The 23,059-nt window shown below is 63.7% G+C and overlaps 1 protein-coding gene across 1 annotated transcript; it reads left to right on the top strand.

Moving 5' to 3' along the window:
- Positions 1-9,858: 9,858 nt before the first annotated feature.
- PTGS1 (prostaglandin-endoperoxide synthase 1) lies at positions 9,859-22,547 on the top strand (the record flags this gene model as incomplete). The annotated part of the gene is made up of 11 exons (XM_082327208.1): positions 9,859-9,967; positions 15,703-15,819; positions 15,981-16,121; positions 16,867-17,010; positions 17,424-17,605; positions 17,712-17,795; positions 18,192-18,438; positions 19,022-19,308; positions 20,231-20,378; positions 20,757-21,132; positions 21,210-22,547. The coding sequence occupies 10 exons, from the start codon at positions 9,859-9,861 to the stop codon at positions 21,110-21,112; spliced, it is 1,815 nt and encodes a 604-aa protein (XP_082183334.1). The 3' UTR covers positions 21,113-21,132; positions 21,210-22,547.
- Positions 22,548-23,059: the final 512 nt, after the last annotated feature.

Below are 23,059 nucleotides of genomic sequence, written 5' to 3'. Positions count from 1 at the left end.
CCATCCTGCTCTCACCCTTCCCTTCCCCCATGGGATGGGCAGACAAAAGCACCAGCTGCAGCCCTGGCCCCTTCCAGCCACACAGGACCACAGAAGCACCCACCACATGTGGCCAAATGCATGGCAGCGTGTTGGCCCCAGGGGCCACCCCCCGCCTGCCACAACCACTGCGCAGGGGCCTGCCAAGGGCCACTGTAAACCACCCAGGAGAAGAGAGGACAGACATTCACTGTGCTTACTGTGACCGTGGCCGGCTGGCACATGGGTCCCACTTTCCCTTTTGCTGTACAAATCATCTGCTGGTCTGGTGCCCCACACCAGGAGCTGCAGCATAACGCCTTCCTGCTCAAAAAAACTCCTCCTCCTCCACCATCAGCAGGAACCTCTCACTTGGCTCCAGCCTGGATTGCACCCAGAGCTGATAAGAAGCTGCAGCTGATGCTGTTGGCGGGTGGGGAAGGAGCTCCAGCTGCGCCAAATAACCCAGGAGGGAAAGGGATCCTGAGCCAGAAAATGGTTGGGCGGGGTGAAACGTGGATCTGATGTCAGTGATGCTGCTTCAGCCACCAAACAGTTTGGCCTCAGCAGCAAATGCCGCCGGGTGGCGCGGGGCAGAGCGGGGGGGCGAGGGAGGGCCATGGCTGGACCCCCTTGAGCTGCGCCCTGGGCTCTCCGCACCCTGCCGTGCCCGCTGGGAGCCCTTTCCCAACAGCACGTGGATTCAGGGCACCGGTGGGTTTCTGCCCGGCAAGTGCTGCCATGGCCTTGTGGGTCGGTGGTCCCCGAGGGGGCTGCAGCCCCAGCACACACGGTGCCCCTGTGCGCATCCCCGCTTACCGCAGCCCAGGCAGAGACCCGCGCCCTTCCCTGGGGCTGCCCGGGCGGCCGCGCTCGGCTCCCCCAGGACGCTTCGGTTCGCTCCGAGCCGCAGAGCCGGGGCAGGCGCACCAAGGGGGTCGCGGCAGGGACCAGGGCGGGCACCAGCCTCCCATCGCCTCCCGGGCTGAGCCCCGCGGCCGCGGGAAACGCGAAGCGGCGGCAAAAGGAAGGAAAAACTCTGAGGAAGCTGGAAGCTCTCGACATAGTTAAAAACCAACATTGCTCTTCAAAATAGATGTGATTGCGCTCCTTGTGAGTCATCGAGCAGAGACACCAAGATTGCTTTGTGCCAGGGACGAGCCCGGGCGCTGATTGTGTGCCGCCCGGATTTGTATAAAACAGACCATGGATGGCATGTCAGAGTTTACAGCTCGCATACATTTTCAACAGTGAGCTTTGCAAAATGTATCAATGTAATCTCTGCCTCCTATATTCCGTGTTGATTAGACACGATTTCTGGCTGGATTTTCAGAAAGCTCAAGTGCTTTTTTAATCACTACAGAAGCTCATTATTGCTTTCCAGTGACTCTTATGTCCTTCACTTCTCCTTTCAGATTAGAGTCTATAGTCAGATGAATATTGGATGATTTCATTACATACAAATGCAATCAACAGTTTTGCATAAATTTCTCCTCTTTTCTTGAGTTTCAATTGACCTCAGCACCCGTGGAGGCAGGCGCAATACACATGTAAATGAGCTGGCGTTGCTGCAAAGACACGGATGCGGAGAAACAAGATAAACTGTCAGATAATATTCAGGATTTTTAAGAGATCAAAAAATACTTCCTTGTTCAGCCCAGCCGTAAAAATGGCACCTTCAGCTGCTGGGGAATTTGCTTTTGTTTTGCTCAGTGTCTGGCTGTGGACAAAGGCCAGGAGTGGCACCGGTGGCCGAGCGCGAGGCTGAGCAGTGCCGGGCCGGCGGCGGCAGCGTGGGGACGGGAGCGGGCGCCGTGGGGTGCAGGTGGTGATGGCGCAGGGCTCCTGCTGGCGGAGAAGCCGCTGGCGGGGTGCGGGCAGACCACTGTGCTGGGGAGGTGCCCACCGCAGCCCAGCACCTGCTGCGGAGCTGGGTTTGGCGGCTGAGCCCCTGCCGACGGCGGGTACCGCCATCCCTGGCTCCTGCCGTCCCCAGCTCCTGCTCCGGCGTGACCGTCTCAACCAGGGGATGCCGAGTTCGGACCCCCCGGACCCCCATCTGCTCCCGGGCGGCCCCGAGCACCAGCCCTGCAGCAGGGGCGCCTGCCGGGGCGCGGGGCTCGGCCGCAGGCTGCCCTCCTCGCGCTGCCTGCCCTCCTCCGCAGGGCACAGGGGAACCACGCGATCCAAATGTATTTAAACTAACACTCCACGCGAACAATCAGGGCTAATTTAAACAAACTATAATTAAACATAAAGGACCTCTTGGTAGGGAAGTCGGGGAAAACTGTCAGCGGTTACTTTGGATGCGAAGTCCTTACCTTTAAAAGAATAATTTTTGTGCTAATGTGAGCAATCCAGCACTCCCACACTCGCCTTTGGGGGCCGGTGGGGAAAGAAACTCTTGGGTTTCTTTTGATACCTTTACGTGCTAATCTTCTTAACAGATTTTTAATTAATGGGAACAGAGCACTTTGCAGCCGTGAAATCTATTGGTGTAATTGCCTGGTGGATTAGTCCCATTAACCACACAAATTACCTGTCTCCAGGCCACCGGCCCCACTGGGGAGCTCCCCGTGCTGGACACACCGAGCGGCCCCATTCTGAAGCAATTTTGATAAAATAAACTCTCTAATCAGGTAAATAATTCCATAAGGGAAATTGCTGCCTTCCCACAGCCCCCATCCAGTGGGACCTGGCTACTTTCAGGGGAATGCAACGTGCCTCCAATTACAGACAAATCTCCAGCTCAGAGACCGTTTGGGAGAAGCCCACGGCACATGGGACCCCCTCGAACGACAGTGGCCGAGGAATTAAGGCATTTAAGCTGTCAGCCGGAATCTGGCCCGGCCCCTGGTTACCTGGGGGGACGCGCGGCATATTTAGGTTCGTGTCTGTTGCAATTTCCTGGCCCCCAGCATTGATCCCGAATGACTCGAGTCCGTGTCAGGTTCCTGCCCGGGGTCCCTCCGACACGTGGCCCCCGGCTCGGGGATGCCGACCTTTGGGCAATTAAGGACATCCAGGCCAGCCTGAGCCCGGAGAAGTGGAAGTGTGCGGTTGCCCCAAAAAGCCGCCGGGCGAGTGGAGCCGCCTGCACCCGTTTCACCACAGCGCGCTACAAAGTTGCGTGGCTGTGCCTGCGGCTGTCACCACTCGGGATGGGTGCCTGGACCCTGGCGTCCCTTCCCAGCCCCATCCATGGGTCTCCATGGGGGAATCTGTTGTAATTTTGGACCTGAACCCGATGGGGAGTCCCACGGCTTCCCTCCGCTCAGACCCTGAGATGGGGATGTGCTGCCCCAGGGATGTCCCTGGGCAGTCACGTCGCTGGGACCAGATGCGGTGGGCACAGCAGGGTGTAGGGCATCCATGCGTTGTCACACGGTGATGCACAGCCCCGACACGCTTCCCACCCAGATGGCTCCAAACCTGCTGCGCCGGCCAGGGCAGCTTTCCACCCTTAGCCCTGCGCCCGGGAGCAGGGAGGAGGGGTCCCTGCCGCACCATGCCGTGAGCACGTGTGGTGGGGACAGCCTGGGAGGAAATGTCCTGGGGGAGTTAGACCCCGGCAGTGACACGCTGGTGCCCAGTGCTGCGCACAGCCAGCCTTGGTGGGGACGGCCATGCGGTGAGGTGACCTTCAAGCATCCCCTGAAATGCTCAGGTGGGCGATCCCTGCGCTGGTCCCTGACCCTAGGATGGAGGAGCCCAAAACACGGGTGGCACAGGGCTGCTCTTCCCCCTGTGATGGGAGACTAAAACTCTCCCCCCTTTGTCTGTCCCCATGGCTCCTGGCACGGGGAGCAGAGGGTGGTCCGTGGGGCCACTCCAAATTGGAGGGGCCATGTAGGCAGCCGAGCACCTCCGTGGCCGGGGTAGACCCGGGCGGGAGGGCCGGAGCACGGGAGCTGCCTCGCTGCGCGGTGCCGGCGAGCGCGGCCGGGGAACCCTACACCACAGGTAATTGGCATCAGATGCTCCCTGACCTGCCGCATCCACCGGGAAGCTGGAAGCATTTATTTGTCTGAGCCGGCGGCTCTATCTGCGTGCAGGAGGCGTTGGCGGTGGCGGGGCTGGGCTCCGCGAGCCTAATGAGTTTGAGCTGAAGATGATGAATATGATTGCTGAAAGCACTTTCCTGAGTCCTCCTTTCCTGGGGCTCAGGTTACGAGTTCCCAGACAGCCTGTCCAGCCCTGGCTTTTCAGCTCTGATTTGTAGCCCCCCAAACAGCATCTGTCAGCTCCCTGTGCCGGAGGAAACGCTGGGTCCTCTGCTGCCGTGCCCGGCGGAGCTGGGGAAGGGGTCGCCAGCCCTGCTCAGCCATCGGGGACAGCTCCGCTCTGCGGGCTGCCTCGCTGCTGCCCTGCTTGGCCCTGCACCCCCACAGCCCCCCTGAGCCCAGCGCGGGGCGAACCCGACCAGACCGATGCCCCGTGAGGGGTCTCCAGCCACGCGCTGTGCTGCTGTGCTGGACTGAAGTACCTGCGGCTGTCAGGGACCTTCCCCACAGGGGACTCAGCACCAGTCGCCTCTTAACCTTAAAGCAGAAAAACGGGAGTTTGGGCTTCCTTGTTCCCTGCCCAGCCCCTGCAGCCCACGGTCAAGGGTCCACCCGCTGAGCCACGTCCCACCCAGAGCCTCTCGGGGATGCGCAAGGATGGGGCAGGCCAGGGGATGCTCCATGGGCCTTGGGGATCCCCTGGGACTGGGGGGACATGCCTCTCCCAGGCACGGCCACCCCTGGAGCGCAGGACCGGGGGGCCGTGGGGGTGCCCCTGCCCAGCTGCCCCATGGCTCCGCTCCCGGCGCAGGGCTCGGGCAGGGTCCGTGCCTGCCCCACTCGGCCTTTCGCCTGCCCGGGGTGGGCTCCCCCCGCTGCCACCCCACCACCCACCCCACGGCTGCGGGGCCGTGGCGCAGGGTATCCCCGCAGCCCCAGCACCCCTGGGCGGACACGGGGGGAGGAGTTTCGGGTGCCAACCCGCCACTGGCGCTTGGGTGCTGCTGTCCCCCCGCAGCGGCACTGCGGCTGACGGAGGCCGCATCACCCCGAACCCGGGGGAAGGGGTCCCAAGCCCAGGGCCAGCGGTGCTCCCGCAGCCCGGCCGCCGCCGCGCTGCCATAGGCGGTGCTTTGCTGCCTCCCGACGGGAGGACGCGGCCGGCAGCGCCGGCTCCCGCACCCCGCCGGCTCCCGCACCCCGCCGGCCCCCGCACCCCGCCGGCCCCCGCACCCCACCGCCTCCCGCCGCCTCCCGCCTCCCGCCGCCTCCCGCACCCCGCCGCCTCCCGCACCCCGCCGGCCCCCGCACCCCGCCGCCTCCCGCACCCCGCCGGCCTCCGCACCCCGCCGGCCCCCGCACCCCACCGCCTCCCGCCGCCTCCCGCCTCCCGCCGCCTCCCGCACCCCGCCGGCCTCCGCACCCCGCCGGCCCCCGCACCCCGCCGCCTCCCGCCGCCTCCTGCACCCCACCGCCTCCCGCACCCCGCCGGCCCCCGCACCCCGCCGCCTCCCGCACCCCGCCGCCTCCCGCACCCCGCCGGCCCCCGCACCCCGCCGCCTCCCGCACCCCGCCGGCTCCCGCACCCCGCCGCCTCCCGCACCCCACCGGCCCCCGCACCCCGCCGGCCCCCGCACCCCGCCGCCTCCCGCACCCCGCCGCCTCCCGCACCCTGCCGCCTCCCGCATCCCGCCGCCTCCTCCGCCAGCAGCGGGGCCTCGCCGGCCCCTGCCCGGGGATGAGCACATGGGGGCCCGGGACGGGGTCAGGCTACAGCAGTGATCTCTCACCGGCCTCTCGGGCCTGGCAGCGTGCGGGCAGAGCCGCTGCTCCGCCGGAGGGACTTGGCTGCATCCGAGCACGGCTGCGAAACCACCCATCCTGGGGCACCCCGCGGCCGGGGTGATCGCCTCGGTTTTAAATCGAAGCAAGACTGCCGTGGCAGTTCCCGCACCCGTCCTGCTCAGATGCCGCCTCTCGGCAGAAACCGAGGCCCGGCGCTGGCACATCACCAGGGCAGCGCCAACAGCCCCGAGACAGCCGGACCAGGAGTGGGGCCGCGGTCGCGTCCCCCCTGCACTGGGGGGAAAGAAGAAGGAAACAAAGCTCCAGCGATGCCTCTGGAAGGAGGAGGGAAGCCACAGGAGGAAAAGAGGCGAAGCTGCAGCCCTGGTGCCTGCAGTCACTGCTTCGAAGAGCAGAAGAGCAGCACGAGACCGGCACAGGGCTGGCCGAGAGGAGCCAGACAAGAGTGCGGCACAAGGCGCGGCGAGGCCCCAGCACCGCAGGGGAGGAGAGGAGAGAGCCCTTGGGTGTCAGGAACTGCTCTGGCCACCTCTGAGGAGGTTTTATGTGCTCAGAGCTGAAACCCTCCAGCCAGAGCCCAGCCACCCCAGGCTGCCTCTGCCACACAGCCGTCCGTCCTGCTGCCCTGTCCCGCTGGCAGCTGGTCGGCCAGGAGCGCTCCCAGGAGCCACGGCAAGGCCTGTCCCCGCTGCTGCCCTGCGCTCGGAGGAGCAGCTGCCACCCATCCTCACACCCCCTCAGCCCCATGTCTGCCCGGCCCCGGGGAGGCCCTTGCTCTTCCCAAAGCCACTTGTGAGAGTTTATTTTCCCACTGCAGACTCTGGGCTGTTTGTGCACTTTGGGAACTTGCACGCTCCCTCTCCAGCTCAGTGACTGACGACAGTGGGGCCGCATGCAAGGCTGCGGTCTGGGGTCAAGAGGCTGGGGGAGACCCCTCGTGCCGCTCGCCTCCCCCAGCCCTGCCGGCTCCTGTGCCAGGACCACCAAGGGCAGAGCCCCCTCCACACGGCAGGGAGGAGGAGGGAAGTCTCCAGTGAGCCACCAGATGCAGCTGGACCTTGGCCCGTTGACCGCCTGTGCGGTGCTTGGCGTGGGACCTTGCAGCACCTATGCTGCCGGCTGGGGCCAGCTGCTGCGGCGTGAGCGGTGCCGGCACCCGGCAGGCTCGGCTCGGTGCTCCCCAGCACTGGCGGCAGCCCAACGGCCCCTTCCTCCCGCCCTGCGTGTGCCGCAGAGGCTGCAGCTGCTGGTGCCGCTGCCCCACGAGAGCCTCCCTCACCCCTCCGAGGGGGCTCATCAGGCCGAAGGAAACCTTTTTACTTGTCTGGTTTCCTCCTGCCTTCTCCCAGGGCCATGGCGGTGACGTACACGTGGGGCTCAGCAGCACTGCGCTGGCGCTTCCCCTTGCTGCTACAGAGCGATGTCGGGGTGTTTGCTGACCAGATCCAGCACCCACGCTGCCAAGCCCATGGCAAACCCGTGGACTTGCCCTCCGTGCCCTGGGTGGCCCCGGCCGCGTGCTCACGCCAAGGGAGGCTGCAAGGCCACGGTCCCACTGCGATGTCCAGGCAGCACCACTCACCCTGGCCCTGGCCGGGGACAGGGACTCATCTGGGGACCTGGGCTGGCTCCAGTCCTGGGACATGAGGACAGACATCCTAGGTTGCAGCTCAGACAGACAGTGATCACGGAGGGGAAGCAGGGAGGTTTGTTGGCAGCCAGGGCTGGCGGCGGGGAGGTCGGTAGCCGACGGGTTTGTGCTGAGCAGCCTGGTGTGACACCGAGTGCCTGGAGCGAGGGGTCTGGGTACCGGGCGAGGTGCCAGGAGCGGTGGGGGTGCACAGGACAGCCAGGCCACCCCCCGCCCTGCAGCTGCCGGCAGCAGCCCCCTCCCTCACCCAGCAGCTTGGGGACAGCCCCTCCATGGCAGCTCCTCGGCAGCCCTGGCGAGACAGCCAGCCTTGGGGCTGTTGCAACCGTTTCCCATATTGTGCAAGCGAATGATTATTAAAACCTGACGAGAGGAAAGGGAGCAGAGCTGCAAGTGTGCAGAAGAGCTCCCGAAGCTGGGACGTCCCCAAGGACTGCCGGGCTGACGCGGGGGGAGTCGGGCTCTGCCAGGTCCCACATGCTGTGGTCAGCAGCACCCAGCGTCGGGTGCGGGGCGGGAGGGGGAAAGGCTAGAGCCAGGGCTGGCGGTGCCGCCGGCGGGGATGGAGGGGAAAGATGGACATCCACAGGGTAAACCGCGCCGCGCTCTGTGGGGCTGCAAAACTGTGGGGCCGGTGGCAGCAGCGGCAGGGGGATCCTGGTGCTGCCCTGCTCCTGCAGCCCGGGAGCGCACAGACACGGGGTGGGGGGACAGGGCAGCTCCTGGGCGATTGTTTGACACCATTCCCCCATGCTCCTGCTGAAACCATCCCAATGCCCTGCTGAAACCATCCCAATGCCCTGCTGAAATCCATCCCTGTGCACTGAACCGCCGACCTGCCATGGCTTTATATTTGATGCCCATCCAGGCGGCTCGGCCGCTTTTTGGCTCAGAGGCCAGAGGATGGGGCGAGCGGCTGGGCGTGCAGTGCCCAGCAGGATGGCGCTGCCCGCGGGCAGGCTCGCAGCAGGCAGGAGCAGCCCTGGCCCCGGCACACGCTGACCGCACCAACTGCATGCATACAGCAAAACCTGCCCCTGATTTCCAGTGTGTATTCATCACTGGGAGACAGCCGGTGTCCCCACCCTACCAGAGCAAACTGAGAGTCTGCTGAGCTCATGTTTGTGTCATGGCTGATACATTTGCCCGCTGAAGCTGGATCCAAGTGTCTTGTTAATTTTTGGACACCTGCGAAGGCCGCTGCAAAGCCCCACTCCCAGAGCCCCACTCCCACAGCCCTGCTCCCACCGCCCTGCTCCTGCCCCATCCCCACTGCACAGCCGCTTTCCACGCCAAGCACAGGAACAACGCAGGAACCGCGCACCACCCGGCCCTGCCGGGCTTCCTGCTGCTCTGCAAGGACGTGACAGCAAAACCCAAGATAATCTTGAAACACACCCAGGCCTGCGCTGGGGTCTCTGCTGTCGCCGCAGAGCAGCACGGGAGAGGGCGAGCAGCCACAGTCCCTGGGCTCTGGGTGCCACCAGGCTCAGGGACATCCCCTGAGGCTGGCCCAGCAAGGTCTGCAGCCCATCGAGCTCTCGCCCACTCCAGCCGCACGCAGAGCCGCTCCCAGCTGGATGCGCTCCCCTGTGGGGTGGCTGGTGCCTGCCTGGGCTGGGCTGGCCTGATCCTGTCCCCGCTCTCAGCAGGTTGGCGCTGGGGGGGCAAAGTGCCCAGGCAGGAAACACCCAGAGATGGTTTCACTGATAAACTCAGCTTTTCTGGCTGTTGGCAGCTGTGGGCAGCCCGGCTCCTGGCGCCAGCCGGGCAGCGCTGCTGGGGCAGCCTCCCGCAGTGGGTCAGAGGGATCTGGGCCGGGCCCACAGCCCACGGCCGCGCTGTGGGGATGGGGCTGCTGCCCGAGCTGTAACAGGGTGCCCCAGGGCACGGGGACCCAGGCAGGGGGCTTGTGGGTCAGGGGATGGGCATGGGGGTCCTGAGGGACCTAGGGACCAGGGTGTGGGCATAGGGATGCTGGGGGACATGGGGACCAGGGCATGGGCATGGGGATGGGGATGCTCGGCGATGTGAGGACCAGGGGGACATGGGGACCAGGGCATGGGGATGCTGGGGGACGTGAGGACCAGAAGATGGGTATGGAGATGCTCGGGGCGGTGGGGACTGGGAGGGACACGGGGGGGCCTGGGCATGGGCAGGGGGCTCCCGGAGGACACAGGGCTCCGGGCACGGCCGGGGACCCAGGGCTGGCCACGGGGACCCCGGGAGGGGTGCGCGGGCGGGGGCAGCCCCCCACCGAGGGCCGGGCTGTCGGAGGCGGCCCCGTCCCGTCGGGGGCGGGAGGAGGCGCGGCGGGGGCGGGAGTGGGGGCGGCGGGGCCGGGAGCGGCGGCGGGACGCGGCGGAGCTGCCTCTCGCCATGGGCGGTGGGTGCCGGGCCCGGGCCCCGCCGGCCGCGGGGCTGCGGCTGCTGCTCGCCCACGCCGTGCTGCTCTGCGCCGCCGGGAGCGCCGCGACCGACGGCTCCGGTACGCGGGGCGGGGGCCGGCACCGGGAGGGAGGGAGGGAGGGAGGGAGGGAGGGAGACCCCGGGGAGCCGGTACCGGGGGGAGCGGTGACATCCCGCACCGGGGGGGCCGGGGAGTAAAGGGGGACCCAGCCCCGGGGGATCCGGTACCGGGAGATGCGGGGGGACCTGGTCCCGGAGGGTCCGGTGCGGACCCCCGGAGGCGCAGGGGACGCGGGGTGGTCGCTGCCCCCGGCGCTCGGGAACGGGCTCCGGGAGCGGCCGGGGCGTTTGCCCCAAGCCCCTGCCCAGGGCTGCGGGCCGGGGGCGGGATGGAGCCCATCGCCCCGGGCTGGTCCTCGCCCCGCCGCTGCCCGGCCCCGGCCGTGGGGCCGGGAGCAGAAGCCCCGGAGCGGCGGGCAGGGCGGGCAGGGCGGGCAGGGGCAGCCGGGTGGCCGGCAGGAGCCACGGCACCGCCGGCCCGGAGCCCCGAGGCCACCGCCTGGGGCAGAGTCCCCGCAGCCCCCGGAGCTGCAGGGTTTGGCCCGTCACGCCTGACCGGCGAGCAAAATCACCCATGACAAATAACTTCCCCTCTACCTCCCGCTGCGACCGCGCAGGGACCACACACAGGGGCTGGAGGAGCCGTCGCTGGCCTGAGCGTGGCCGTGGCCACGCAACAGGGCTGGGCTCCCGCCAAGGCCGCCGCCGTCCCGCGAGGCCCTGCGGCAGGACGGGGCCGTGGCCGCCCCAGGGTGGCCCCACCACTGGGCTGAGGGGCAGCACCCATCTGCTCCCTGTAGCCTCCCAGCCATAGCCATGAATGCTGGCAGCCGGGGCCCTTCCCCGCTCTCCCCGAACACAAACCAGGTGAAACTGCAGTTTGGGGGTGAGGATGGGGGGCTGGGAGCAGCAGGGACGGCTCCGGTGGCCTGAGCCATCGTTTCGTTCCCGTGCCCACGTGCCGCAGCAGTTCACTGCACGCTGGCGCAGCCACGGTGGGCTCGGGATGCCTGTGCGCCTGGGGATGTTGAGGAGTAATGCTGCTTACAGCAGGCATCCGCGGAGCGTGTTGCAAAGCAGAACCGTGTCTTGAATCCCATCAGCTCCATCCCCGGCCCCTACAGTGCAGTTTCCTCCAGGGCCTTAATGGGGCATTGGCTCCAGTCCCTCTTCCGTGAAATGACCTTCCTCCCTGCAGAAAAACGCCGTCCCAGCGTGAAGGTCAGGGCACTTTTCAGGTTTTACAGTTCCTCGATAAAGTAATGTTCTGAGCAAAAGCAGCCCAGGCACGTGGGCTGCATCCATCAGCAGGGCTCCAGCCGCCTGCCTTGCAAATGGTGCTGATGGTGACCCCGTCTCCAGCAGCCTGCCCGGGCTTACCCGCCACTGTGGGAAGTGACGTGCCCAAACCCGAGAGCCCCCAAACCGTGCACAGGCTGGGCGCGCGGGGCTGAGCAGGCCCCCCCCCCATTGCAAGGGAAGCGGGACTGTGGGAGAAGCGACGCCTCCCCGCAGCCAGCCTGCCGGGAGAGGAGGGACTTCGCGGTGCTGGAGCAGCTGGTCCCATGCAAAAACAGTGACCCTGCGGTGGGGACTTCCCTGTTTTGGCAGCGTACATGTCCGAAAGGGGAAGGTGACCTGGGGTTCCAGCACTTTGAGGCCCCATGGACATGGCCATGCAGAGAGCGGCCATGGCTGCTCTGCAGGGGACTCCGGGAGTGGGGGTGTGACCTGGCGGGAGGTGGCAGGTTCACCCACTGGGGACAGTGGGGCTGGGTGCCCCCAGCATGGCCCAGCCACCCTGCAGCCCTCCAGGCTTCTCAGGCTGCAGGGGCAGAGCAGGAGCAGCAGGAGCGAGCGCTGGAGGAGGGCTGATGCTGGGGAGGCGGCACGCACCCCGCTGCAGGGCCCATCGGGCATGTCTGCATGAAAGGAGGGACCCCATGGGATGAACCTGGCTGTCACCCGCTGGGCTGGACCACAGGTGGCGGGGACAGGCAAGGGACAGCCTCTGTGTGGTTCCTCCTCTGGCTTGGCCATCTCCCGGCATGGGTCTCATCTCCCCGAAATGCTCCTCCTGGGGGTTGAAGACAGCTGGGAGCAGCATCCATGTGTCCTGTTGGGCACGGGACAGGGCCTGGGGACCCACGGGGGACCCACGTGCCTGAAGCAGCTGGGACAGACGCGCGCTGGGATGGTGCAGCCGTGACCAGCCCCTGGAGCTGACTGCTGTGCGCCAGGATCAAAGCAAATTTCGCTACGTGGGGGGAAAAAAAAAGATACCTGGGATATACATGAAAGGATGGCTCTCTTCCAAGCCTTAATTAGGGAGGGAGATATCTGATTGAGGAATTAGGGGAACTGCGCCGTGCCCCAAGGTGCTGTCAGCAGAGCGGCCGGGCTCCTGCTCCTCCCCAGCACAGTGCTGGGAGGACCACAGCCCTAATCTAGCCCTCGGATCAGCTCTCAGAGACCAAATAACAGGATGTTGGGCTGAGCTGGGATCTCCTGCTCACTTGGTGTTTGCTGCTTAGAGCACTTCTACTTGACTCCTTGCTGGCTGCACCTTGGCTCCGAGCTGTGATGTTTGCTCTCTGTAGACTTTTCCTCTGGCTGTGAGCAGAGCCAAGCCAGTCCCGTGGTGTTTCTCTGTTTCCTCTGGCAGATAGTGCCCTTGGATGTTGGCTTGCCTTCAGGGGTGTAGTTTTGCACAAGTGTTCTGGGAAAATAAACCTGACCATCCTCTCCACAGCCATTCCACAGCTCACGCCATTTCACCCGCTGGCAAACGGGAGGCGCGGCAGCAGCCGGACATCACCGTCTGCCCCAGCTCCAACCGCGGGGCAGGTCGGGCACGGACCCCGCTGAGCGAGGGCAGGGGGGCACCTCTGGCAGAGCCGCTTCTGATTTGTGCCTGTTTCCATAGCCCGTGGTCAACCGCCTCCGCCCAGCACAGCCCCTCCGCAATGGGGCTCACGGAGCTTCAACCCGGGCTGCGCAGGGGAGCCTGCTGCCACACCGAGAGCCCCGGGGCTGCATCGCCCCCTCCACCCAGCGCGGCCGCCTGCCCGCAGCCCGGCCTTGGGGCCGGCAGCCCAGCTCAGGTGCAGGGAGGAGGATTGCTGAGCTCCACATGGCATGCAGCTGCAGCCTTGGCATGCTGCTCTTGCTCACGGTGCCGCCAGAAGTGGTTGCAGATGACAATCTGGCTGTACTGCGTGTGCTGTGAACAGCTTGTGGGCCCGAGGAAACCTCCCTGAATCAGAAAAACAAGTGCATGAGCTTTTCATTGTCTTCAAAGTCTGTGGCTGCGGAGCCGTGTCCCATCGAGCAAGCCCGGCTCCAGCCCGGCCGTGGTTCACCCCAGGTTTCTTTGGCTGCGGTACGCAGAGCGGATGTTGTCCCCGAAATCTGGGATTTTTCAGCAGTGATGGAGTGTGTTCACCAGCTCTGCCGTCACGGAGTGGGCCGTGCTCCAGCGCGGAGGCTGGCAGCAGCTTTCTCCACACCTGGAGCCGTCCCGGCAGGGCCGGCGCAGGATTCCTGGCCAGGGTGGGGAGCGGCACGGAGCTGCCCCGGGAGGGAGGCTCCAAAAGGACACGAGGAGTTGCTGTCGCGGGCCAGGACACGCTCCATCCCCCTCCCACCCTTTTGGCTGGAACATGCCGCTCCCACCACACCTCCGGGACCCCGCGGCACTGACACGGCTGTGAACTGCAGGAGGAGGCAGCTTGGCCAAGCCCGGTGTGCTGCCAAACCCTCCTTGGAGGAGTGCTCAGTCACGACATGCCATTGAGCCCCGCACCGGGGAGAGCCCTGGCAAAGTGAACTTCTCCTGACTCCCCACGTCAGCTGGAGAGACGGGGCAGGACGCGACCTGCCGTGCCAGAACCCGTGGCATGGAGCATCCTCCCGGCCCCGTGGCTCTGGCGCCCATGGGCAGCCCTGCATCCCCCTGGGTTGCACCAGGCACGGCACGGGGCTGCTCTCTTACGTGCTTGCAAGATTTGCAGCAGAGTTGAGTGCTAAGCTACCGTGCAGTAATAGCCCGGAGGATGCTCCAGCTGCGCTGCAACACAGCCCCCTTTGCAAAAGTTCCCATCTTGCAAAATAACGAACGGGTGGTCTGACCTTAATTTGTCTGAGATAAATAAGAACCTGCCTGCTGCCTCCCGTCTGGGTCTGTAATAGCATCTGGATACATGAAAAGATCTAAGATGAAAGGGAGTCTGACGGAAGGGCTGGGAGCTGAACGCGTCTTTGCAGGCCAGCCCCCGTGACGTGAGGGATTTGGGGTCACAGGGCTGAGTGCAGCTGGGGCGGAGCTGCAGCCAAGCCCTGGGGTCTCGGGCAGCCCCTGCCCTGCCCCGAGCGTGTGGCCAGCTGGGAGACTGAGCAACTTTACAAAATTAGCTTTATTTTTCAAAGATGTTAATTTTTAGCTGCAATTTCCTATGGAAAAAATGTGGTTTCTATTCTGCATGCCTGTCCCTCCACCCCAGCATTGGAACCTGTTCCCAGATTCCAGAAGAATCTGAACCAGGTCTGGCGAGGGCCTGATGAGCTCACAGACCATGCGGAGCAGCCGATGGACCTGGGAGACCTTCCTTCATCAGCCATGACACTGGGCACACTGGGAACGGCTCTCGGTCCCTTCTGGTGCTCAGGGTGCGCCGCCTGTCCCTGTCCCCGCAGCCGGTGGCACCAGAGCTGAGCACTGTGTGTTGGTGGCATCCCTGTCCCCAAGCGCTGTGCGTGCCGGTGGGGCTGGTGACCACCGTCCTGCTGATGCCCACGGAAACCCTCAGCCAGGTGTGCTCCAGGAGGCCTTGTCTCTTGGCACTTTTATTCTCCTGGCGCAAAGGCTCCGTCCCGGGTCTGTGAGGACCAGCGCAAGTTGGTGGCAGTGCTGCTCCTGTCTCCTTCTCTGCCATGGGATCCCGCCGCTGTGGGACGGGCGGGAAGGGGCCCTTATCTCGCGCCTGCAGGCTGGGGCACGAAGGCACCAGAGGAAGGGGCTGGGCAGGGCCCAGGGGAGCGAGCCCAGCTGTTGGCCTCTGTTGGCAAGGTCAGAGGAGCCGCTTGCCAAAGCAAACATCAGCCCTGACAATTGCCATTATTATTAACACCGGTGCTGTGTTTGCAGTGCTTTATCCCATGCTGGGGCTCTGGGGGCACAGCAGCCCCAAGTGCATGAGGCTACAGCCCTGGCTGTGCAGGAGATCACCGTGACATGGCCCCGTGGTGGCACGGGGCACTGGGCAGGGCACGGCCCCGACAGCAACAGCCCGAGCTGGGGCCAGGGCTTGCAGCACCCGTCGGCGCGTGGCCACAGGGTGCAGATGGTTCCTTTGGCAATCCCGGGTGTTTCAGACAAGGCTAACTTCCACAAGAGGGACAGTGCCGAAGTGATGATCCTGCCCAAAACGCCTCACCAGGGAGGTAAACGAAAAGCTGAGCAGTAATATCTACCGCAGGCCTGATATTGCAATGGCCAGGGCAGCGCTCGGCTCCTGCAGCACCTGTCTGCCGTCTCCCTGCAGCACGTCGTTGACACCAGGCTTGAGGGCTGGGCTCACCGAGGCAATTGGCATCAAAGCGCCTCGTCTCAGGGGGAACCCCCCGGGGTGCATCCCCCTGCGCCGGACCCGGCTCGGCTGTGTCCGGGGCAGCGTCACCCCGTGAGGAGCAGGGAGCCACCGGACGCGGTGACGCTGTGGCTGGACGGTGATGTCTCTCTCTCTCCCCCCACAGTGAATCCCTGTTGCTATTTCCCCTGCCAGCACCAAGGAGTGTGTGTGAGGGTCGGCCTGGGAGGATACGAATGTGACTGCACGCGGACGGGATACTTCGGGACCAACTGCACCTCCCGTAAGTCTCTCGCCCAGAGGACCTCTGGCACCCGTGGGTCCCGGCGTGGCACGCTGCGCCTGCAGCATGCGCTCTCACCGGCAGTGGCGGCACGGGTGGGCTGGGGCCGTTAGCAGGCTTCGTTAGCGGGACAAGAGATTTGCCTGGTCTGTCTCCCCCAGCTGAGCTCTGGACGCGCCTCCATGCCCTGCTGAAGCCCAGTCCTGCCTTCTACCACTTCATCCTGACCCACTTCAAGTGGTTTTGGGACATTATCAACAGCACCTTCATCAGGGACACGCTTATGAGGCTCGTGCTCACAGGTGAGGGGTTGGAGCGGGTCTCAGGGTGCAGCAGGACTTGGGGACCCCCTGGGCATCAGCAGAGGTGTAGGTGGGGGCGGCACGGCTGCAGTGATGCTGAGCAGCTCCCACGGGCACGGTGGGCACCAGGTTTGAGTCATGTCACTGGGAAACCCAGGGAGGCTGTCACCCCATCACTCCATCACCCTGTCACGCCGTCACCCTGCCCGCAGGAGGCTGCCCGGCCGGGCAGCAGCAGGGCGCAGGGGATCGGCAGGCTGGGCTGCCAGCCAGCTGGAAAACACAAGTGGCTCTTGGCACACTGCGCTCACAGGGCCACAGGGCTCTTAAGCAGCCACATGGAAAACAGCCTGTGGTAACAGAGAGTTGGCCCTTGTTACTCATGTCCCCACATTCATCACTTTGAATAAATACTTAGGTTCCAGCCCTTGGAGCCATAGCGACATGTCCACAAGGCTCCGGCTGTTGATTTTACCGTTTCTGTGTGGCTGTCATCTCATTTATGATCCAAGAATCCACTTAGTGCATTAGCATGAGCCCTCCTTTTCTGTGGGGAATTGAAAAGGCTCAGAGCAAAGCCTGGGATGCCCACATGCCTCTGCTGCCTGCACCTTTCTGGTTTTCAGGGCGGCAGGGGAGGGCGTCTGGCAGCACCGAGTGGGCAGGCAGGGGCCGGGGGCAGAGCCCATGAGGTGCTGCCCCGTGCCCTGTGCCCCACAGTGGTGAACCCCATCTCTCCTTTCAGTTCGCGCCAATCTCATCCCCAGCCCCCCCACCTTCAACTCTGACTACGGCTACATCAGCTGGGAGGCGTACGCCAACGTCAGCTATTACACCCGCGTCCTCCCGCCCGTGCCGGACAACTGCCCGACACCCATGGGGACCAAAGGTACGCGGCTGGCCTGGGGGGACCGGCACCGCGTGGTGCCAGGCGTGGGGCTGTGTCACTGGAGCAGCACCCCAGGTCCGTACCCGGTGCAGCATCAGTGTTTCCCACCCACCCGTGCCCAAGCTTTAGCTGCCATGGACATGTCTGCAAGGCACTGCTGGCAATGGTACCGCTATCCTGCCCAAGCTGGCCCCGCGGGCAGGAGGAGGTTGATGGCATCCAAAACAGCAGCTCAGGTTGAGCTGCCGGGGCATGTCACAGCCTGTGTGAGAGGGGTGTAAGGTGTCTGTGCAGACGAGTCAGTGCCTGGTGCTGCAGCAGGCACAGCAGTGCTCGCTGACAGCCCTACGGCCAGCACTGGTACCCGGCTGGGTCGGCATGGGGCACCCGCCTTCAACCTCCGTCCTTTGCAGGGAAGCAGCAGCTCCCCGACCCCCAGCTCCTGGCGGAGAGGTTCCTGCTGCGGCAGAAGTTTGAAGCCGATCCCCGAGGCACCAACCTGATGTTTGCCTTCTTCGCCCAGCATTTCACCCACCAGTTCTTCAAGACGTCCGGGAAGATGGGACGAGGCTTCACCAAGGCGCTGGGGCATGGGGTGAGGGGCACCGGAGTGGGGGGCACAGGGGCATGCGGGGAGCGAGGAGGGGGCCGGGGCATGCACGGCCTTTCTGAGCAGCCTTGACACCGTGCTCTCTTGGCAGGTGGACCTCGGGCACTTGTATGGGGACAACCTGCAGCGGCAGCACCAGCTGCGACTCTTCAGAGATGGGAAGCTGAAATTCCAGGTACCGCCTGGCACAACAGAAACATGTCAGAGTCCTGTGCTCCAGGGTTGTTTGAAGCCCACATCCCTCTGGCAGCTGCCAGGCCAGACTCCCAGGAGCATCAGGAGACCCCAGCCCTGTAGGAGACCCCAGCCCTGGTGCCCTGTGCAGAGGACTGCCAGGGCCCCCTCGGTGGCTGCTGGCCAGAGGTGCCATCTCAGCGGAATGAGCTTTGGGGTCGAGCTATTCTGACGGCAGCAGCTGGGGCTGTATGAGGGGCATGTTTCTGTCTTGCTCAGTGCTTGCAGGAGAGCAGCCGTGGTGCCCGTAGGGAGGCAGATGCCAGCTGGACAGGCTTTCACTGGGGTGGTTTTCTCCCCTCCTTCCTTTTTTCCATCCCATTCTTGTCTCCCCAAGGTGGTGGATGGAGAGGTGTACCCCCCCATGGTCACCGATGCTCCAGTCCACATGGTCTACCCGCCTGACATCCCCAAGGAGAAGCAGCTGGCGATGGGGCAGGAGGTGTTTGGGCTGCTGCCGGGGCTCTGCGTGTACGCCACGCTCTGGCTGCGCGAGCACAATCGCGTCTGCGACATACTGAAACGGGAGCATCCCACCTGGAGCGACGAGCAGCTCTTCCAGACGGCTCGTCTCATCCTCATCGGTGAGGACTGGCGGTGCCGCAGGCCGTGGGCACCTCCAAGCCCCGTGTCCCACCTCCCCGGGCAAGCCCCAAGGACTTGGGCATTGGTCGGTCTCTGTTTGAGGGTGATGGCCAGTCTGGCTTTAGAGGCTGGAGGAGTTGGTAGCCTTCTGAGGATCATTGGCTTTGGTCCGTATAGAAAAAATCGGCTTTGGTCCATCAGAACATTTAATTTGTAATAATTTTGTCATAGTTCTGAATTACTTCATTTTAATGTTCTATTATAAATTTACTATAATCTCAGGAAATGTAATTTTTGACCAAAATCCGGAAGAGACCTGTGTCACGACATTCCCTCTAAGAAGCCTATCACAGTCAGCTTCCTCAGGAACCCTTTCGCTTTTGGCAGACTGACCTTTGCTGGTGATAAAATAATTCACTGAAAAATTCCCACCCAACTCAACAAGCCTGTAGTCAGAAAGGTCCCAGGTGGAGGATGGGTGCTGGGACGTGCTGCCGTAGCACGTGGGTGACATCTCGGGGCACAGAGCCGCTAGCTCCTGCTGCTGCCAGCTGACGGCTGCTTCTCTCACCTCCTGCCCAGGGGAGACCATTAAGATCGTCATTGAAGACTACGTTCAGCACCTCAGCGGCTACTTCCTCAGCCTCAAGTTCGACCCCGAGCTGCTGTTTGGGACGCAGTTCCAGTACCGGAATCGCATCGCAGTGGAGTTCAACCAGCTCTATCACTGGCACGGGCTGATGCCCGACTCCTTCGTCATCCAGGGGGAAGAGTACAGCTACGAGCAGTTCCTCTACAACACCTCCATGCTGATGGACTACGGCGTGGAGGCGCTGGTGGAGTCCTTTTCCAAGCAGATTGCAGGAAGGGTAAGGTCCTGCTCTCCTCTCCCTGCCAGTGCCAGGGCTGTGGGACCCCGGGAGGGATGCTCATGGTACCGTGAAGGCAGATTGGGGTGGTGGAGCCCAGCTCTGGGGCTCGCAGGGCGGCAACGGGGTTTTGAGCTCCTCTTCTTCCACTGCACAAAGCTCCGGTCCAAGGCATCGCCGGTCCCTGCAGAGCCAGGAACACAGCTGTAGCACACCAGTATCGAACTTCGCTGTTCAGCAGTGGGTCGCTGCCACATACAGAGTCTCCTACCCAGGGCAGCACCCGGCACGCATGTCATGAGTCCTCCCCACAAGCACCGTACAAGGCTGGGCCTTGGCAGCCGCGTTTGCTTGTTCTCAGGACTCTGTAGTAAACATCCCGGTGACGCCAGGAGTCTGCGGTAAGCCGGGATCTCCTGGCCCGGGCTGGGCTGTGGAGCAGCCTGGGCATGGGAGCAGCTTGTCTGGCACTGTTCTTTGCTGCCATCGCATGGATGTTTTCTTCCAAGTGATTACATCTACATTTCTGACCATCTTTCCTTGTGCAAAGCAGCAAGGCTGAGGTGCAGACCTGCTACTCATTGGGTGTTTGGGTTCTCCCTGTGACCCCAAACCCCTGTAATTTCTCCCCTCCTCCCAGGCCGGTGGGTCACCGTCCATCCGGGGCTTCTCCTGCACCATTCCCTGACCCACCCTGGGAAAAGGACTGGCTTTAACCCAAGCTGCTCTACGGCTTTTCTTTCACAGTGTCCAGTGATTCCCCCTCTTGCTGCGGCACTGACGTGCTGGTGTCCCCGACACCATGCCCAGGACATGGATGCTTTAGCGCGGGGCGGTGGGGCTGTGCCGCAGCTCCCCTGGAGCAGATGCTGGTGCTGTCTTGTGCCTCATGCATGCTCCTCCTTCTGTTCTCGCCCTCCAGATCGGTGGGGGACAAACCATCAATGCTAACGTCTTGAAAGTGGCCGTTGGGGTCATCAATGAATCCCGGCAGCTGCGGCTACAGCCGTTTAATGAGTATCGGAAGAGGTTTGGCATGAAGCCCTACAAGTCCTTTCAGGAGCTAACAGGTAGGGCTGCAGTGCTGCCACGGGAGCTCCCGGGGCTCTGCTGGGGCAGCGCAGACGCTCTGCGCTCACAGCGGGGTACGAGACCACGAGCTGCCCCCCCGCCGCTGGGCTTGCCCAGCAGAGCAGCCGCTCCTGCCCATCCAAGCCTTGCCTGGTCATGACCCTCGCACCGGGGTGGACAGGGCTGGTGCCTTGGTTGCAGAGGTCCTTCCTCCCGCGAGGCTGGATGAGCGGTCCAGAGGGCAGTGCCTGGCCTGGGAGCCGGGCTCGCTGCTACCTGGATTGCAGGAGCTGCCACGTTCCCGTCACCCACAGCAAGGCCAGTCCTTGCTGGGGGTGATCCCCTTGCTAAAGCACTCTGATGTTCACTTGATGCAGGAGAGGAAGAGAAGGCGGCAGAGCTGGAAGAGCTGTATGGAGACATTGATGCTCTGGAGTTTTATCTGGGCTTGCTGCTTGAGAAACCCCAACCCAATGGTATTTTTGGAGAAAGCATGGTGGAGATAGGAGCTCCGTTTTCACTGAAGGGGCTTCTTGGAAACCCCATCTGCTCCCCAGAGTACTGGAAACCCAGTACATTTGGCGGAGCAGTTGGCTTTGAGATAGTTAAGACAGCATCACTTGAGAAACTCGTGTGCCTCAACGTGAAGAAGTGCCCGTACGTGGCGTTTCATGTGCCAGATGCTGTGGAAAATGGCAGCCCTAGGGGTGGTGGACCATCTACTGAGCTCTAGCAGCAGGACAGCCTGCCCAGGTAGAGACCGTCCTTGCCCAGGCACCAGCTGAGCCGAGCTCCCGGCCTGGCGCTGAATGTCCCGTTCCTTCCCACAGGGAGCGGCAGGGCCCTGCCCACCCCTGTGCTGAGCAGGAGCTGGAGCAGGACAGAAGATGGTCCCACCCTGGGCATCCTCCACACCAGCCCTTGAGGAGAGGCTGGTACCAGCTCTGTGAAAAGCTCGAGTGCCTCAGGAGTGTGGCTGCTGCCACTGTTGTCAACAGACCCAATTCTCTTGCTAGCCAATACCTTGCACTAAGCCAGCTTTGGGGTTCCCCAGGGGATGCCCACCTCCCTGGGACGCTCTGGACTCCCCTGTGCTTTGTCACCTCCGCCCCCACGGCTTTCCAGCACCAGGCCACCAGCAGCCCCTCTTCTGCAAGGCTTCCCCGCTCAGGACAGCGGAGCGCAGAGCCTGGGGAGCCCTCGCAGTCCTTCCTCCTCTGCTGCACCCCGTTAAGCTGCCGAGCTCCCCAAGGGAGGTGGAGGAGGCGGGTGGCAGCGTGCAGAGGGATGGGGAGGACACGCCGTAGGCGTTCATGCTGGCCCAGCGGTGGCTGAGCTTGCAGTAAGAACCTGCCCTGATCCGCTTCTCCTGCCGCCGCTCCGGGCCGCCCACCCCAGCCTGCCCAGCACACAGGCGTAGCCGAGGCACCAAGAAGAAGGAACCAAAGCAATGTCTCTGCAGGAGGAGACCAGGGGAGAAGCATCAGCTCAGACTGCTGGGACCCCGGCACGCACCGCCGGCCGCCTGAGCGGGGCTGCTCGGGGCAAGATGCTACCTCTGTGCAAACACAGTGATGAAGTCTCTTCCATCCTACGATCATTACACTTCCCTGCATTAACAGCTCAGCAAATGGCATCCCCAAGGCACACGGAGCCTGCTTCTGTCCTGCTCCAGAAACGCACGCAGATGTCAGCCCTCACTGACATAACGACCTGGTAGCTGGCAGCCACAGTCACTGGCCTTGATCCCCATCAGATCCCGGTTCACCTCCAGGAGAACAGACATTGAAAATAATACATGATTTTTGAAACTCCTCTCATTTCCTCCAGCCAGTTTCCAAGCTTTGTCTCACCAGCACCAGGCCCTGCAAGAGGGCAGGACGCTGGGGAGGCGGCAGGAGCTGGGGTCGAGGAGAAGTCCCTGGCGTGCTGCTGGAAGGCTGGTGTCCCTGCTGGGGCACGGCTGGGCCAGGCAGCCGGAGCGGGGCTGTGCTGTGTCATTGCCGACTGCATCAGAAGAAATAACCGGAGCAACCCTCCTCCTTAGGAATCGCCTCGGCAGGGGCGTCTCTGAGCCCGTCTCCCGTGAAGGTTTGAGCTACGCTGCCCTCCAGCCATCACCCCCCCACAGCCCTGTGCTGTGCTGCATCTCAGCGCTTACATCCAACGATACGTATTTCTATCACATAAAATCTATCCACACATAAATGTTGCTGGCCAGGTGTTTTGTAGGCGTGAAATAGTCCCAGTCTGTAAGAGGGCAGCTGGCTGCAGTTTCTCCCTGTGCTGAGCCCGAGGAGGGGACCGCTCCTGGGCTCCTGCTCCGTCCCCGCAGGACTGCCACCCGGCACAGTGGCTTCGTGCCACAAGGCCGTGGGGGCTGCGCTGCTCCCGGCCGGACCCTTCTTGAAGGGTTCTCCACCGTGACCCCCCCCGGGCACTGCCGGCTGCTCCTCTGCCCGTCACGCAGAGCCACGGGAGACAAGAGCAGAACCAGGGCGGGGAGTCCTGGTCCAGGGCGCTGCCCCGACACGTGGGGCCAGGCAGCACATGAGGGACGGGGCAGGCAGGGGTGAGGACGTATCTCCAGGTAGATATAGCCAGGTAGGCACAGCCCCCTCCCTACTCTGCTGCCATTCCCTAGGTGGGGACGAGGATGGATGGAGGTGTTGGGCATTTG

The sequence above is a fragment of the Platalea leucorodia genome (genome assembly GCF_965183815.1).
Source record: "Platalea leucorodia genome assembly, chromosome: 15".
In the NCBI taxonomy this organism is placed as follows: Eukaryota; Metazoa; Chordata; class Aves; order Pelecaniformes; family Threskiornithidae; genus Platalea; species Platalea leucorodia.
The sequence above is the reverse complement of the archived record's forward strand: the minus strand, read 5'-3'. Positions and strand labels throughout refer to the sequence as shown.